Consider the following 17809-nt stretch of genomic DNA (forward strand, 5'->3'; position numbering starts at 1 on the left):
TGCCCCATGTACAAGAATATAACTACTATAATACTGCCCCCTATGTACAAGAATATAACTACTATAATACTGCCCCTATGTACAAGAATATAACTACTATAATACTGCCCCTATGTACAAGAATATAACTACTATAATACTGCCCCCTATGTACAAGAATATAACTACTATAATACTGCTCCTATATACAAGAATATAACTACTATAATACTGCTCCCTATGTACAAGAATATAACTACTATAATACTGCCCCCTATGTACAAGAATATAACTACTATAATACTGCTCCTATATACAAGAATATAACTACTATAATACTGCTCCTATATACAAGAATATAACTACTATAATACTGCTCCCTATGTACAAGAATATAACTACTATAATACTGCTCCTATGTACAAGAATATAACTACTATAATACTGCCCCTATGTACAAGAATATAACTACTATAATACTGCTCCTATGTACAAGAATATAACTACTATAATACTGCCCCTATGTACAAGAATATACTGCCCCTATGTACAAGAATATAACTACTATAATACTGCCCCTATGTACAAGAATATACTGCCCCTATGTACAAGAATATAACTACTATAATACTGCCCCCTATGTACAAGAATATAACTACTATAATACTGCCCCTATGGATTAGCATAGCGCAGTGCCGCCTTGTGCTGGAGCAGGTGTGTTTTCCTTATTCTTTTTGGATTGCTCTCCGCGTTTCTTTCTTCTAGTGTTTCCAGTTTGTCCTTGTACACAGTTTCTCATTAGCTGGCATAGCTGAGCCGGGACTTCGAGCAGTAAGATTTTAAGCTGAGGATTTGTGCTAATCTCAGGAGTATTTGTGCTGCACAATAAAGTATCAGCTGTGTGGACAATGCTGATTATGTAATATCTTTTGGTTTTGTCCTTAGTGAACCTTAATAGAAGGAAATGGCCTGAAATTGTCTTAACCCGTCTGTATGTCCTTAAGTCACTGGATTTAATGGCTGCTCCGTTGATGATGTATAGTCAGAGATACAGGAAAGCTTTGCTTCTAGCGTAGATTGCCACCTGACTCGCCCTAGTATAGTGGCGCCCGTGCACTTTTCCTGATTTCACATACACACTTGTAAATTAATAGTTTAGAACTTAAAAAAAACAAAAACTCAAAATCAATATGTTTATCCAAACCTCATGAAATAGTTGTGGATTGTGGGATAATTTCTATTGCATGTACAGTAAAGAATCCAAAACCTCACAGCTTGCACAATAAAGAATCAATTGTGTCACTGCTCTTAAAGTAAAGAATCCATAAAATTAAGAAAATCCAATCTCATTGCACCTATAGACTCTATGCATAATGTCTCCACTCTTACAGTAAACATTCCAATTTCCTTTGCTTGGACAGTAAAGAATCTAAAGTCCCAATGTTGATGTAATGTATCACTTATCTTACTCCTCCTATAGTAAAAGAATATAATTTTCACTGTTCATTCAATAAAATGCCCGTAAGTATCACTAGTTGTGCGGTAAATAATCTATACTCGTACTGATTGTACCGCAAAGAATCCATGGTTTCTGTGCTTGTACAGAATGCTCCTTGTTACTAAAGTGTAAAGACCATTATACAGATCTCTGTACATACACTGCACAAGTACAATAGTAAATGTGAGACAAAGTGTCTCTCTTCCTAATGGATTGCAAGATCCCAGCTGCTGCGCCACATCCAGTGCCGTGATTGCAGCTGCAGCGCCACATCCGGTGCGGTGATCCCAGCTGCTGCGCCAATCACAGCTGCTGCGCCACATCCGCTGCGGTGATCGCAGTTGCTGCGCCACATCCGGTGCGGTGATCCCAGCTGCTGCGCCATATCCGGTGCAGTGATCACAGCTGCTGCGCTAATCACAGCTGCTGCGCCACATCCGATGTGGTGATCACAGTTGCGCCACATCCGATGTGGAGATCACAGTTGCGCCACATCCGATGCAGTGATCCCAGCTGCTGCGCCACATCCGATGCGGTGACCCCAGCTGCTGCGCCACATCCGATGCGGTGATCCCAGCTGCTGCGCCACATCCGCTGCCGTGATCCCAGCTGCTGCGCCACATCCAGTGCGGTGACCCCAGCTGCTGCGCCACATCCGATGCGGTGATCCCAGCTGCTGCGCCACATCCGCTGCCGTGATCCCAGCTGCTGCGCCACATCCGCTGCCGTGATCCCAGCTGCTGCGCCACATCCGATGCGGTGATCACAGCGTGCGTGCGACGTGTCCCTGCGCCTCGGGGATGACGCTGTCGTCGTGTACCCCCAGCCTTACATTAGTCTCCGCGCACCCAGATAAAGATAAAAAAATCTAAATAAAAAACATCACAATACAGAAACTTTTTTTTTATTGTTTTGTTCCGTTCTTGGTTTCGCACCAGTTTACATAAAAAAAAAAAAACTACGAGAATGAAATAAAATTATTAACAAGTTCGGCAATAATTTAGGCATTTCTATAAAGAATGTCTTTACCAACAGGGGAAGTTTAAATTAGTTTTTCTTATTTTACAGCAGAAATGTTACAAAGGGCAAGGGATAAAATGACAGTCGTGAAGTCAGACGAGAGGCGACATTTACCGTGTGCACACCATTCTAGAAGATTAGTCATTAATGCTGGAAATCAGAGTGATGGGGGAGGGGATTTGTTTTTTGTTGGATGCTTTAAAACAATTGTCTGAGGCATTTTTATAAACTAAGTTTTTCAAGTGGAAACTGCTTGTTAAACTCTAATTTTCTGGGAAGTTTTTCTTTTCCTAATGCGTTTTTTTTTTTTTTTTTGCAGCCTTTGGATTGGACAGTGGTTAGAATGGAGCAGATTGCATCGGGAGCTGATCCTAAGAGGGGTCATTTTTTTTTTTTTTTCAAAAATATCTTTAGAAAAAAATAAGGCTAAATAAACAATAAAACAACTTCATAAGGGTATGTTCAAACTGTTTTTTTAAATAGTTGTTAAAGCCGATTCTCAAATTCTGCAATCAAAATTTGTGTTTTTGAACCTTTTCTGCTCAAAAAACTACTGAAAAACTGTCTGAACATACTCTAATGTGGATTTTTCATTGAAATGAATAGGATGAGCTTTCCAAGCATTTTTTGCAGCAGTTTTTAAGGGGAATCCGCTACAAAACTCTGTGTGAACATGGCCTAGTGATGATAAAGGGCAATTCCATTCCTACCCGTATTATCCTCATGGGAATGGAGGCCATATTATCTTATTAATAATAATAATATTACGTATTATTATGTTTTCTTGTCTCTTATCCCTCATCATCGCCATGTATGATGCCATTAGTCAGGTTGGGAAGTGACAATGTCTGTGCACATTTCTGCATCACTCTCCAGTTCCATTGGATGACGGCCTGATTATCTGTAGTGCATCAATATTAAATACTAGAACACTGCCCCCTATGGGATAAAATGTGGAACCTCATCTGGCAGGAAAATTTATGGACAACTGGAATTGCCCTTTAAATATATATTTTTGCAATGAAAGACAGTAAAATTACCTTCTAAAATAGTAACTTGGCACCGCTCAGCAGCACAACATGCGAAGTGAAGGATGGTTACATAAAAAGTGCACTATAATTTATTAAAAACCAAAACCTTGGCATAAAAGTTTCGTCTCTTTTCAAATTATTAGTTGGAATTTTAGGATCTGTAAAAAAATTGCTGCTCTCTTCTGAAAACAGTGCCACACCTGTCTAGTGGCTGTGTCTGGTATTACAGCTCCTTAGCTCAATTAAAGTGGACAATACCAGATACGTCCTATTGACAAGTGTGGCGCTGTGTATGGAGCATCCCTTTAAGAATAAGGCTCATTATCTGATGAATACAGCATCTGGCATTATATAGATATTGTATCAGGACACAAATCCAGGCGCCTGCAGGAAAAGTCCAAGATCAAGAGCATTTGAGCTGCTGAAATGGGCGTTTGCTTTCAGATGGAATTTTAAATAGTGACCCCAGTTCATTAAATATATACTGTATATATATATATATATATATATATATATATATATTTTGATTAGAAAATTAGGGATTTATACAAAATAATAACGAATAATAAACATTTAGGTTGGAAACGCCACAATGACTTTCCCAGTAGAAAGTTGAGGTTTCCATTGTATCCCTGTTTAATTGCTGGTACTCTGTCTGGGGAGTCGCATTATTTTAGTAATGGATATATTATTTATATCCCACTTGCGGGAGTTTCTGAAAGCCAGTGCTTGAGGACCGAGGGCCCAAATTGTGCGAGTCACCATTATAGCACGTGAATGGTGGCACATGGGGAACGTTGTGCGACTATAGACTTGGACGTATTCACTTTGGAGTGTGACGTCTGCTCCGTGTCCGCTACATTTTGGGGCAGTTGCATCTGGTCATAGTATTTCTTTGAATGTAATTATGACACGACTTTCAGGGTAGATCTAGCAATATAAAGGCCATGGACATTACATTATTTTTGCAATTGGGTTTCATTAAAAAAAAAAAAAAAAATTGTAAGCTTTGGCTATTGCCAGTTTTTTCAGCTACAGAATGAGCTGAAAAAACAACAAGAACAATCAGTGAGCTGGTTTAGATAGGAGCTTGAATCTTTTATTCCGTATTTTATCCACATGAAAGTTTAGCTGCACTTTATCATAAAATCAGCTGAGACAAAGTTACAGAGTGTCAAAACAAGCTCAGTGATGGACAACACATTCTGCAATACAGAGGCTGGAGGAGGGAAACCAGACAAAATTAGTAATGAATCCCAATTGTAAAAAAAATTTTTAGCTCCAAATACAGCAACTTAAAGAAAAAAAAAAAAATTGCCCCCATATCCTTAAAGACTAGTGCAAAACGCTGGAGACTGCAGAGCACAAAAACTGCTTTCTCAAGGATTTCACAGTGTGTGGGGGGTACAGAAGCAGAAGGCGAGTATAGAAGAGGAAAGGGGTATATAGAAGCGGAAGGTGTGATTGAGACGCAGAGGTGGATACAGAAGCAGAAGGGGGATATAGATGCAGAGGGTGGGTATAGAAGTGGAAGGTGGGGTACAGAAATGGAAGGGGGGGGGGGGATATAGAAGCGGACTGACTCAGCTGACCATAGCTCAGTAGCGCTGTGGCTGAACTATAGCCGCCCTAAGAAGCAGTGAGAAGAATCCTCTAAATGCACATAGACATAAATAGTAAATATTTAGTAAATCAAAAAGTGCAAAACGGGGGGAAAAAAATAATGAAACTAAAGTAACGTTTTGTGTTTTGCACCGGGACGTGCATGAGCGATGTCTGAGAAGACAGTGGGGGGGGGATAACATAAGCCTCAGGATTACTGCATGTTCAGACCCCAAGAACCGGGTCACTGCTCTCATCTGGTTACACTTTGTGGCTTATTGATACACAAGACACAATGTATCTCGTTTTTAGAGGGCGACTAACAGGAAAGCCTCGTACCTCGGCGAGGTCATGAGTTGCTGGTGGACTCAGGATATAACTACGTAGCGGTCAGATCACCATCTGCTAAAGGCACATCCATTAATTGAACACATGGGGGTTGGTGGGGAAATCAATAAGTCTGTTTTTTTATTTTAGACTGTTCTGTCATTTTTTATTCTGATTTTCCCTCTGCTCCCTCTAGATCCTTGCTATTAACCTAAAATATAAATTATCAATGATCATTACTATCTGTAACCTGGGTATCACTGTAGATACGTTCCTGTATCTGCCTCTTTAAAAGGGTGTGGATACTTCTGCAACCAACACTTATTGCTCTGATGCACTTAAAATAAAAGAATTTTGCAACTGGAATCTGGATTAAAAAAAAAAAACACACAAAATCATCTACCATTTTAAGTATGCAGCTCCTAGGCAGATCTACGTGTCTCCACGGTAACAGACAACTAACCCTGGAGTCAGTGTGTCACTTCTTTAGGTTTCCCTTCTCTGAAGGATATAAGGAGGTGGGAGTAACACGTCAGTTTTGTTTGCCATCTGTTACCATGGAGACACGTATCTCTGCATAGGAGCTGTATACGCAAATGAAAATTCAGGTTTGAGTTTTAAATGCATTGGTGCAGTATAAAAAATATATACATTGTCATAATCATGCACACTCAACCAATCTGAGCATGCATTTTTATGGACAGTCTTGTTTGTCAGAGGTGAACAACCTCATCCCAGACCATCATTTTACATTATTTGGTCTTCTAAAATCCAGAGTATTAGTTTTAGTGTAAATCATTCCTTCTACCCCACAGTAAAACCCTAAAGAAAATACAAGAGAAATAACAAAATAAAAATTACACAATGAACCTAAAAACCACTACCAGATAGTCTTAGAAGGCGCAGGACTTCACAAGCAAAAAAAAAAACGGATCGCGACGTCACGCAACTTACAAAGTTGAACATTTACTTGTCTAGATGACAGTGTGACGAAACAGCAGCCGCCCACGGACCGAGCGACCTTACACTGCAAGCTACAATTAGTGTTCTCATTTCCCGCAATGACAGCGGATCAGTGCTCGTGTAACCCTGGGAATCGGGAGCATTAGAGATTAGAAGGGTCCTGATACAAGATGATCACATTGTGGACATGAAGGAAACACTTAAAAGATTCCATTATATGGAATTGTATAGAACTGAACCCGATGTCGAAGCAAAGCGGTCACCAGAACATTACCTACTGATTAAACCAGGTTTTTGTTTGTAGTATGGGAAAAAAATTAAAAATACTTCTATCGGCCTTAATAAAAAATGTTGCAATTTTGAAACTGATCATTGGGGCTAGTTCAGACATCACTAGTTCAGACATCACATGTACATTATCCACATTCAACAGACTCTGAGCCTATCGTTTGTATTGAGGCATCTCATGAGCATGTACAAAAGTCATTATGAAGGGAGGAGGAGGTGAGCTGTGACATCACCTATTGTGAGTGGTGGATCCTGTGGTATCTACTATATATAGAGGTGTTATTAGTCATTGTACAGGAGGAGGAGGTGAGCTGTGACATCACCTATTGTGAGTGGTGGATCCTGTGGTATCTACTATATATAGAGGTGTTATTAGTCATTGTACAGGAGGAGGAGGTGATCTGTGACATCACCTATTGTGAATGGTGGATCCTGTGATATCAGCTGTGTACTGTGTAGGTGTTGTGTGTCATTGTAATCCTGCCCATGATAATAATGAGGCTGCTGAAAACTCTTTCTGAAAGGACAAGAAGTAGAAGTCTAGAAAAGCCCGATTGGTCAGTGTGAAAATTACAAGATTATTTAATTTTGCTTAATAAAGATTGATATGAAAACAAAATTACGTTTGCCAAAAATGTTTAAAAATTACATGTAGCACAAAAAAAAACCCAATTTTAACACTAGATCACTTTTTCTGGTGATTGCTTCTCTTTAAAGGTCATCTCCACCTAAATTTAGTTTTACACAAAAAAAAATCTCATTAGTAATGCAGACGATATGGTGAATGGCAAGTCACGGCTACTGCTTCCATCACTGCTAGCAACTGTGGACGTGAGTCATGTGGGTCATACTGGCTGCTGGGTGCCAAATATCTGGAGTGGCCGACCACCAGTCATGTCAGGCGATCTGCTGCTGCCGCCTTATTAATCAGATTTTTTTTTTTTTAAACTTAGGCAGAGAACTCCCTTTATACTATCAACCAAATGCTTATTGGTTACGGAAATGGCTCAGGCGGTGCAGTTATAGAAGAAGTGCCACAGGTTCTGCGCATACTATAACGAGGCCATCCTGGGGCTTGTAGTTCTGCCAGAGTTTTATCTAGTGCATCCAAAATAAAAGTTCTGAAAATAAGAAAAATAAAAGTTATTTAGTGAATAGTGACACATCTAAATGTGATACCATCCCACCGTCACCGCACGAGTTGCCAAGTACCAGGTCCTTAGAGGTTGAGAAGATCTGAGGCTGGGACAAACTTCTTGAAAACATGGCTCATGCAAGTGTAGAAACTTTTTGCTGGTAGATTGAATGAGTATCAAGGACCATCTCAGGAAGGAACTAAAGAATAATAACTGGTCTCCGGAATGAAGGGTACTACAAGACCCAGCAGAGAGCATGCCGTTGACCACAATGAGGAAATTCTTTTTGTTTTACACCATTCCATGGTGAGTTTGTATAAAAGTCTTCTAAGATGCCGAATTAAGGCAAAGACCACGTGACAATGAATCTCATCTTCAAAGATAACATACAGATCTGTATGGAAAATGTAACACCGTAGGCAGTTGTGCTAAAAAAGCTTAGACCGCTGTAATGATCTCCGACACTGCGGGAGTTGTGTGGTCTTCAGGAAATGCCCTTATTCAGAGAACGAGCTGGTCAAAAGTGGCTTTTCTTTTTTGGTCCAGCAAAACAGAAGAAAATCCCCTACAACTGTCCAACTACATTCAGGACTGGAGATCTTGAGGAACCAAAATTTTGATTGAATCCAATAGTGCAGAACTAGGGAGCGCAGGTAATGTGTCTGATCCACTGGTGTCAGCGCAGGACTCTTAGGCGCGGGCAGAGAGTGATCCACTGGTGTCAGCGCAGGACTCTTAGGCTCGGGCAGAGAGTGATCCACTGGTGTCAGCGCAGGACTCTTAGGCGCGGGCAGAGAGTGATCCACTGGTGTCAGCGCAGGACTCTTAGGCTCGGGCAGAGAGTGATCCACTGGTGTCAGCGCAGGACTCTTAGGCGCGGGCAGCGAGTCTGATCCACTGCCATGAATCCAGGACTCTTAGGCGCGGGCAGCGAGTCTGATCCACTGCCATGAATCCAGGACTCTTAGGCGCGGGCAGCGAGTCTGATCCACTGCCATGAATCCAGGACTCTTAGGCGCGGGCAGCGAGTCTGATCCACTGCCATGAATCCAGGACTCTTAGGCGCGGGCAGCGAGTCTGATCCACTGCCGTCAGCCCAGGACTCTTAGGCTCGGGCAGCGAGCCTCATCCACTGCCGTGAACCCAGGACTTTTAGGCGCGGGCAGCAAATCTGATCCACTGCCTCAGCCAAGGATCCTTAGGAGCGGGCAGTGAGTCTGATCTACTGCCGTCAGCCCAGGACTCATAGGCGCGGGCAGCGAGTTCGATCCACGGCCATCAGCCCGGGACTCTTAGGCTTGGGCAGAGTGCCTCATCCACTGCCGTCAGCCCAGGACTCTTAGGCTCGGGCAGAGTGCCTCATCCACTGCCGTCAGCCCGGGACTCTTAGGCTCGGGCAGAGTCTGATCCACTGCCGTCAGCCCAGAACTCTTAGGAGTGGTATAGCAGCTTGATACTAGCACTGGAATATCCTTCATCACTGCCCAGGCTCTGCCGGCTGTTGTGGTCGTCCAGGTCACTGATGCTGGTGCTGCTAGAACTGTCCACTTCTAAGTTGGAGAATTCTGTGCTTTCGATGTCCACCTCGATCTCTTCTGTTAGAGAGAAAGAACATAATCAATTATGGTGACTCCCTAGGAAAATATTCCTGACCTTCATCACTGCATGTGGGCACAGGACGTCCGGATCATGCTACAATGTCTACCCTGGGCTTATGGGTTCGGACCAGAGGCATCACCATTTCCAACCACCCAGTGTACAGGCCCTGCAGCACAAGAAGGCGCAGCGCCAGACCAATGCTGCTGCCCCTTCAATGATCAGAGTGATATCATATTCTATAAGAAGGGCAGATTTTATAAGAGGAATTACCCTTTAACTTGTAAGCACAGCTCTCATCAGTCTCACCTCGTTCGGAGTCAGACCGGTCAGACGACATGCTGGAGCCGACACTGTCCGCTCGCACGCGCTCCGGCTCCCCACAGCCCTGCAGCTGCTCCAACCTTCTCTTCAAAAACCGCTGCTCCCTTTCCAACATCTCCATCTGATGTTGGCCCTTCCGCGCTGAATCTTCAAGTTTCTGCGGGGACATAAAAAAAATGGACTTTACACCCCCAAAATGACATCACTGATCTCGAATCCCAGGGGACGACCTTTCCTCTTGGTATAAAAGACGTGAATGTCCGAGGCTGAGACTTGTCACGCCCCGTGCACCCAAACTAACTGATGGAGGGAGGTTATCACTCACATCCTCTAACGCCCTCATACTTAGGTGAAATCCCTGGGACGCAGATCTGCCCTCCATCCTCCTTCCCTCCACCACCATGAGATGTGATGCCCGCTGTCCACACCTTGATGTGCAGTTTGGCTTTGTTTAGGAGCCCCAGGGTGGTGTGCCTGGCACTGTCGTCCTCTAGGGGTATAAGGTCCTTCAGCCGCTCTAGGCAGAGTCGTAGATGGGCCCTCCTGAAAAACAAAAGTGATGCACCCGTCACATGATTTCTCGGAGAATAATTAAAGGAATTGTCCACTACTTTTATATTGAAAAAAGAGACATATTGGGCTCAACACGTCGTTCGATTTTCAGTGCTGAAACCGCTGGTGAGCGCAGCACTCAAGACAGACAAGAATAGGGTGATCCTCGGTACAACCATGTAGTAATAAAGAAATTGGTTTTTTATTACTGGATGGTTGTGCCGGGGATCACCCTATTCTTGTCTACTTTTATATTGATGGCCTATCCTGAGGTTATCAATATCAGATCTGTGGAGGTGCGACACCCAGCAACGCCACTGATCAGCTGTGCCTGGTGATGGCCGGATGTGACCAGATGCAGATCTGCACTGCACAATTGACAGCTGCGTTGGGGTGCTGCCCGGATACCATGGGGTGCTCCGCGGCTGCGGTGGGGTGCGGCGCAGATGCCATGGGGTACTGCACGGATGTAGGGTGCGCGGATGCCGTGGAGTGCTGCGTGGCTGCCGTGGGGTACTGTGCGGCTACCGTGGGTTACTGCGCAGAGGCCGCAGGGTACTGCGTGGCTGTGGTGGGGTACTGCGCAGATGCCATGGGGTAGGGGGCAGATGCCTTTCTACGCCCACCACACAGTTCACAATGCTGTGCCTCTCTATAACCATTCACATCCAACCAGACCGGGAACAGTTGATCAGTGGAGGTTGTTTGGTGTCTGACAATCTGGTTCCTAAGAAAACTCTGTCCGACAACCTTAAGAAGGGCTGAAACCTCTTTTCCTGCCGAAATTATTTCTATTTGCACAAATACATTTAAGAGGAGAATCCCCTAAATAAGTCTTCCCCCATCCACCCTGGCCCAGGGGTGACCACAGAACACGGCCCCTCGTCCACTGTCCTGTTCCCGTCTCTGGTCTCACTAGTAGATTATTTTTATTCCATTTTTATTAGCTCCAGAGCGGTCACCAGTTGCCAAAGAATTTCACTCCGAGTCTCTATCTGTACAGGACACCTGGCGCGGCGCCCGCACTACGTCTGACCTGTCCGGATCACTCCATGTTGCCAAATGTGTCTCTCGGAGCCAAACTGGAGGCCAATGCTTCATGTAAAAGTGACAGAACACAAGAAAAGGTGACAAGTTCTATTGGACACTGGTGAAGAGCAGCGACTACCAACAAGACGCCATTACAGCCCCACGAGGATAGTCAACGAGACGGGTTTGCCATTCGGCAAGTAGGAAGCAACCAATTAGGCCACCATGGTCGCCCGGCTGCCCTAGGGTTGTGAATGGCCCTCAGAAACGAGGCTGCGAGTCACAGAAGGGGCCGCGGAGGGGCACTTACTACATCAGGGCGAGGGTACAGCACAGTCAGGGTGGGCACAACGCAATCCTGCAGCTGATGAGGCACAAAGTGCTATAATGGAGGCGCAGAACATGGCCTATAAGTCAGGCAGGAGGCACCAGGCATGGTGGGCTATAAAGAACATGAGTCCAGAAAGTCATGGGGGCCACGAAGAGCCGGGATACAATGTAACAACTGCTGTAAGACGGCAGCATCAATGCAACGCTGAGCTCAGTCATCATCATCATCATCGGGTCTATTGGTCATTGTGGTTATTCACAGCCCCCCATAGAATGAGGTGTGAGGCTCCGCACGCCTCCAGTCCCCCCATACAGTATTACTGCCCGTTATTTAATGGTTTGTGGTTTCTTACAAAAGATTTAGAGAAGAAAAAAAAAAAACTTTGAAAAAATTATTTTGCAGACGATATATAGGAGTCATCTTACATATACCACAACCGGTGGGAGTTAGTATAACTTATGGGGGGGGGTCGCCCGATCTTGTAATAATAGTCACCGAGGGGGGGGTTAACTGTTTATTATTCTAGATAATTTCCCTAATAAATCAGACACAGGGACAATGTGTAATAAATCCTGTGACCCCGTCCTAACCTCGCGCCCCCCCCCAGCCTCCCACATTCCTCCTGTCCTCACTCCCTCTGCGGACCCCCAGCCTCCATCACACAGCCCCTGCATTCTCAGAGTTTCTCACATTAGCCCAGATCCAGAGGAGGATGAGGGTTATCATCACTGCCCCCGCCAGCTGTCACCCAGCTTTCCCCGACTCCTGAGAGACAAATCCCACACGCAGCCATTATGTATCTATCAGCCGACTCACCGATTCTTCTCCAGCTCGTTGTGCGTCGACCTGAAGAAAGAGGAAGAAATCATATCAGTAACGAGCAATGATGGGGGTTGTAGTGCTGCGCAGCTCTGGAGAATGTATCATACATGAAAAGCTTAGATGTAACTAACCAGCAGGATCACACATAATGGGCTTAGATACAGCAGCTCAAAAAACAGTATCACACATGGGCATAGATGCAGCACACAGTATCACACATGAGGGGCTTAGATACAGCAGACAGTATCACATATGAGAGGCTTAGATGCAGCAGACAGTATCACACATGAGGGGCTTAGATACAGCAGGCAGTATCACAAATGAGGGGCTTAGATGCAGCAGGCAGTATCGCACATGATGCGCTTAGATACAGCAGACAGTACCACACATGATGGGCTTAGATGCAGCAGACAGTACCACACATGAGGGACTTAGATGCAGCACACAGTATCACACATGATGGGCTTAGATGCAGCAGACAGTACCACACATGAGGGCTTAGATGCAGCAGACAGTACCACATATGAGAGGCTTAGATGCAGCAGTCAGTATCATACATGAGGCTTAGATGCAGCAGACAGTATCATACATGAGAGGCTTAGATGCAGCAGTTAGTATCACACATGATGGGCTTAGATACAGCAGACAGTACCACACATGAGGGGCTTAGATACAGCAGACAGTACCACACATGAGGGGCTTAGATGCAGCAGACAGTATCACAAATGAGGGGCTTAGATGCAGCAGACAGTATCACACATGACTGGCTTAGATACAGCAGACAGTACCACACATGATGGGCTTAGATGCAGCAGACAGTACCGCGCCTGATGGGCTTAGATGCAGCAGACAGTACCACACATGAGGGGCTTAGATACAGCAGACAGTACCACACATGGGGGGCTTATATGCAGCAGACAGTATCACATATGATGGGCTTAGATACAGCAGACAGTACCACACATGAGAGGCTTAGATGCAGCACACAGTACCACACAAGGGGCTTAGATGCAGCAGACAGTACCACACATGATGGGCTTGGATGCATCGGACAGTACCACACATGAGGGGCTTAGATACAGCAGACAGTATAACACATGATGGGCTTAGATGCAGCAGACAGTACCGCACATGATGGGCTTAGATGCATCGGACAGTATCACACATGAGGGGCTTAGATGCAGCAGACAGTACCACACATGAGGGGCTTAGATACAGCAGACAGTAGATGCAGCCGCCCCTTCGCTCTTGGAGGGGTCTCAGGACATCTTGTATGTTACAGAGTTCACTTGAGGTTAGAAGATGCAGAATATCAGCCCCGACCCGGGAACATGTAAGCCGCTTAGTGCCAGACACATAAAGCTCATGTTCTGCCTCGTACAGTAACCGGCCCCAAATATCATAGCAGGCGGACGACAGCGCGGATCCCTCCGGGGGCATAAACCTGCAGGACGCGGCCCCCTCCCTGTATGGGACTGGGGTACCATGAGGTCACACGGCCCAAGATGGAGGAGCCAAAAAACGCCGAGTGGAAAATCTGGATAACTGGGGTTTGTGTTTTTCTGGGCTGCAGTAGATGCAGATTATCTCCCATCTGGAATCACTTTACTCCACGTTTAACCCTCCTGCTGCAGAGGGGACTGGAGGCCGGAATGGTGACTGTGGGGCAGATGCAGCAGAGCCGAGCGCGTCACGTACCCCTCGTGATCCCATCAGGGCGACAGTGCGGCTCCCAAACTTATTAACGTTACATGATAAACTCGGCCCTTCGTATTGGATTCCTCAATATTGGGCCCGTCTCTCCAAACCCTGCTCTTTTCCATTGATTCAAGAGTCGTAAAAAGACCTCAAATAAGAACAGGAAATCCTTGATTTAAAGAACTGCAGACACAATGTTCATATCCAGAAATAAAGGCCAAATCTCCCGGGGAAAAACAGAGACAACGACCCAGCATTGTCCACTCAAATATTAGTGGTCGCTGATATCATTTCCTGCGGTCATACCGTATAGAGTCACGCTGAGAAGTAGCAAAACAGGAAACCCTAACAGTGCCGCAGAAAACTGCAGCTTTTACATAGAGGCAGGTCCTTGTATATTAGAGCACCGCTTACATATTCTCCAGAGCTGCACTCACTATTCTGCTGGTGCAGCCACTGTGTACATACAGTTAGGTCCATATATATTTGGACAGAGACAACCTTTTTCTAATTTTGGTTATAGACATTGCTACAATGAATTTTAAACAAAGATGCAGTTGAAGTTCAGACTTTCAGCTTTCATTTGAGGGTATCCACATTAAAATCGGATGAAGGGTTTAGGAGTTTCCGCTCCTTAACATGTGCCACCCTGTTTTTAAAGGGACCAAAAGTAATTGGACAATTGACTCCAAGGCTATTTCATGGACAGTTGTGGGCAATCCCTTCAGGCCTTTTATCTGCTTAATTCAGAATGACATAATGGAGTTGATTTGAGGTGTGGTGTTTGCATTTGGAAGGTTTTGCTGTGAAGTAAACATGTGGTCAAAGGAGCTCTCCATGCAGGTGAAACAAGCCATCCTTAAGCTGCGAAAACAGGAAAAAAACCATCTGAAAAATTGCTACAATATTAGGAGTGGCAAAATCTACAGTTTGGTACATCCTGAGAAAGAAAGAAAGCACTGGTGAACTCATCAATGCAAAAAGACCTGGGCGCCCACGGAAGACAACAGTGGTGGATGATCGCAGAATAATCTCCATGGTGAAGAGAAACCCCTACACAACAGCCAACCAAGTGACCACCACTCTCCAGGAGGTCGGCGTATCAATATCCAAATCTACCATAGAGAGAAGACTGCATGAAAGTAATACAGAGGGTTCACTGCACGGTGCAGCCACTCATAAGCATCAAGAATAAAAAGGCTAAAAACATCTAAAAAAGCCAGCACAGTTCTGGAAGAACATTCTGTGGACAGATGAAACCAAGATCAACCTCTACCAGAATGATGGAAAGAGAAAAGTATGGTGAAGGCGTGGTACAGCTCATGATCCAAAGCATACCACCTCATCTGTAACCACGGCGGAGGCAGTGTGATGGCTTGGGCATGCATGGCTGCCAGTGGCACTGGGTCACTAGTGTTTATGGATGATGTGACACAGGAATGAATTCTGAGGTCTTCAGAGCCGCCATACTGTGTGCTCAGATCCAGCCAAATGCAGCCAAACTGATTGGTCGTCGTTTCATACTACAGATGGACAATGACCCAAAACATAAAGACAAAGCAACCCATGAGTTTATTAAAGCAAAGAAGTGGAATATTCTGGAATGGCCAAGTCAGTCACCTGATCTCAACCCAATTGAGCAGCATTTCACTTGTTAAAGACTAAACTTCAGACAGAAAGGCCACAAACAAACAGCAACTGAAAACCACCGCAGTGAAGGCCGAGCATCAAAAAGGAGGAAACACAGCGTCTGGTGATGTCCATGAGTTCAAGACTTCAGGCAGCCATTGCCAACAGAGGGTTTTCAACCAAGTACTAGAAATGAACATTTTATTTACAATTATTTAATCTGTCCAATTACTTTTGGTCCCTTTAAAAACAGGGTGGCACATGTTAAGGAGCTGAAACTCCTAAACCCTTCATCCAATTTTAATGTGGATACCCTCAAATGAAAGCTGAAAGTCTGAACTTCAACTGCATCTGAATCGTTTTGTTTAACCCCTTCCCGACCTTTGACGCATACGCTGCGTCATGAAAGTCTGTGCCTTCCCGACCTATGACGCAGCGTATGCGTCATGGAGGGATCGTGTCCCTGCAGATCGGGTGAAGGGGTTAACTCCCATTTTACCCGATCTGCAGAGACAGGGGGAGTGGTGCTTCAGCCCAGGGGGGGTGGCTTCACCCCCCCGTGGCTACGATCGCTCTGATTGGCAGTTTCACTTTCAACAGCCAATCAGAGCGATTTGTAATATTTCACCTAAAAAACAGGTGAAATATTACAATCCAGCCATGGCCGATGCTGCAATATCATCGGCCATGGCTGGAAAACCTGAAGTGACCACCCCCCACCCCACCGATCGCCCCCCCAGTGCTCCGGTGCGTGGTCCGGTCCCCTCCGTCCGCCTGCCCGCTGCCCCGTGCTCCTGCCCGCTCCCCCGTCCTGCTGTCCGCTCCCCCCGTCCTCCGATCACCCCCCCTGTGCTCAGATCCACCCCACCACCACCCCTTCATACTTACCGATCCTCCCGGTGTCCGGCCGTCTCCTCGCTGGGCGCCGCCATCTTGGAAAATGGCGGGCGCATGCTCAGTACGCCCGCCGGCCGGCAGATTCCTTACAGGTACATTTTGATCGCTGTGGTAGGTTCTACCACAGCGATCAAAATAAAAAAAATAATAAATAAACCCCCCCCTTTATCACCCCCATAGATAGGGACAATAATAAAATAAAGAAAATATATATTTTTTTTTTTCCACTAGGGTTAGGGTTAGAACTAGGGTTAGGGTTAGAACTAGGGTTAGGGTTACGGGTAGGGTTAGGGTTATGGCATGTGCGGATTTGGCAGCGGATCCGCAGCGGATCGGCCGCGGATCCGCAGCGGATCGGCCGCGGATCCGCAGCGGATCGGCCGCGGATCCGCAGCGGATTGGCCGCTGCGAATTCGTAGCAGTTTTCCATCAGGTTTACAGTACCGTGTACACCTATGGAAAACCAAATCCGCTGTGCCCATAATGCGGAAAATTCCGTGCAGAAACGCTGCGTTGTATTTTCCACAGCATGTCAATTCTTTGTGCGGATTCCGCAGCGTTTTACACCTGTTCCTCAATAGGAATCCGCAGGTGAAATCCGCACAAAAAAACACTGGAAATCTGCTGTAAATCCGCAGGTAAAACGCAGTGCCTTTTACTTGCAGATTTTTCAAAAGTCGTGCGGATCTCACACGAATCCGCTACGTGGGCACATACCTTTAGGGTTAGGGTTGGAATTAGGGCTAGGGTTGGAATTAGGGTTACGGGTGTGTTGGGGTTAGGGTTGTGGTTAGGGGTGTGTTGGGGTTAGGGTTGGGATTAGGGTTATGGCTACAGTTGGGATTAGGGTTAGGGGTGTGTTGGGGTTAGTGTTGAAGTTAGAAATGAGGGGTTTCCACTGTTTAGGCACATCAGGGGTCTCCAAACGCAACATGGCGCCACCATTGATTCCAGCCAATCTTGCATTCAAAAAGTCAAATGGTGCTCCCTCCCTTCCAAGCCCCGACGTGTGCCCAAACAGTGGTTTACCCCCACATTTGGGGTACCAGCGTACTCAGGACAAACTGGGCAACAACTGTTGGGGTCC

General features: G+C 45.5%; 1 protein-coding gene across 2 annotated transcripts in view; it reads right to left on the reverse strand.

The window, feature by feature from the left end:
* Positions 1–7222: 7222 nt before the first annotated feature.
* The window catches only part of MXI1 (MAX interactor 1, dimerization protein), a 34113-nt gene continuing 23526 nt past the window's right edge, over positions 7223–17809 (reverse strand). Inside the window, exons 3-7 of one of the 2 annotated variants that reach the window (XM_077258070.1) lie at positions 12493–12522; positions 10193–10307; positions 9750–9921; positions 8807–9439; positions 7223–8623 (exon numbers count right to left, since the gene is read on the reverse strand). In XM_077258070.1, coding sequence (XP_077114185.1) covers positions 9276–9439; positions 9750–9921; positions 10193–10307; positions 12493–12522 — 481 coding nt within the window. In that variant the 3' untranslated portion in view covers positions 7223–8623; positions 8807–9275. Of the gene's footprint in view, positions 8669–8759; positions 9440–9749; positions 9922–10192; positions 10308–12492; positions 12523–17809 lie in introns of both variants that reach the window. The other variant, XM_077258069.1, reaches the window with a different exon arrangement.

This window comes from Ranitomeya variabilis, chromosome 4 (assembly GCF_051348905.1).
Source record: "Ranitomeya variabilis isolate aRanVar5 chromosome 4, aRanVar5.hap1, whole genome shotgun sequence".
In the NCBI taxonomy this organism is placed as follows: domain Eukaryota; kingdom Metazoa; phylum Chordata; class Amphibia; order Anura; family Dendrobatidae; genus Ranitomeya; species Ranitomeya variabilis.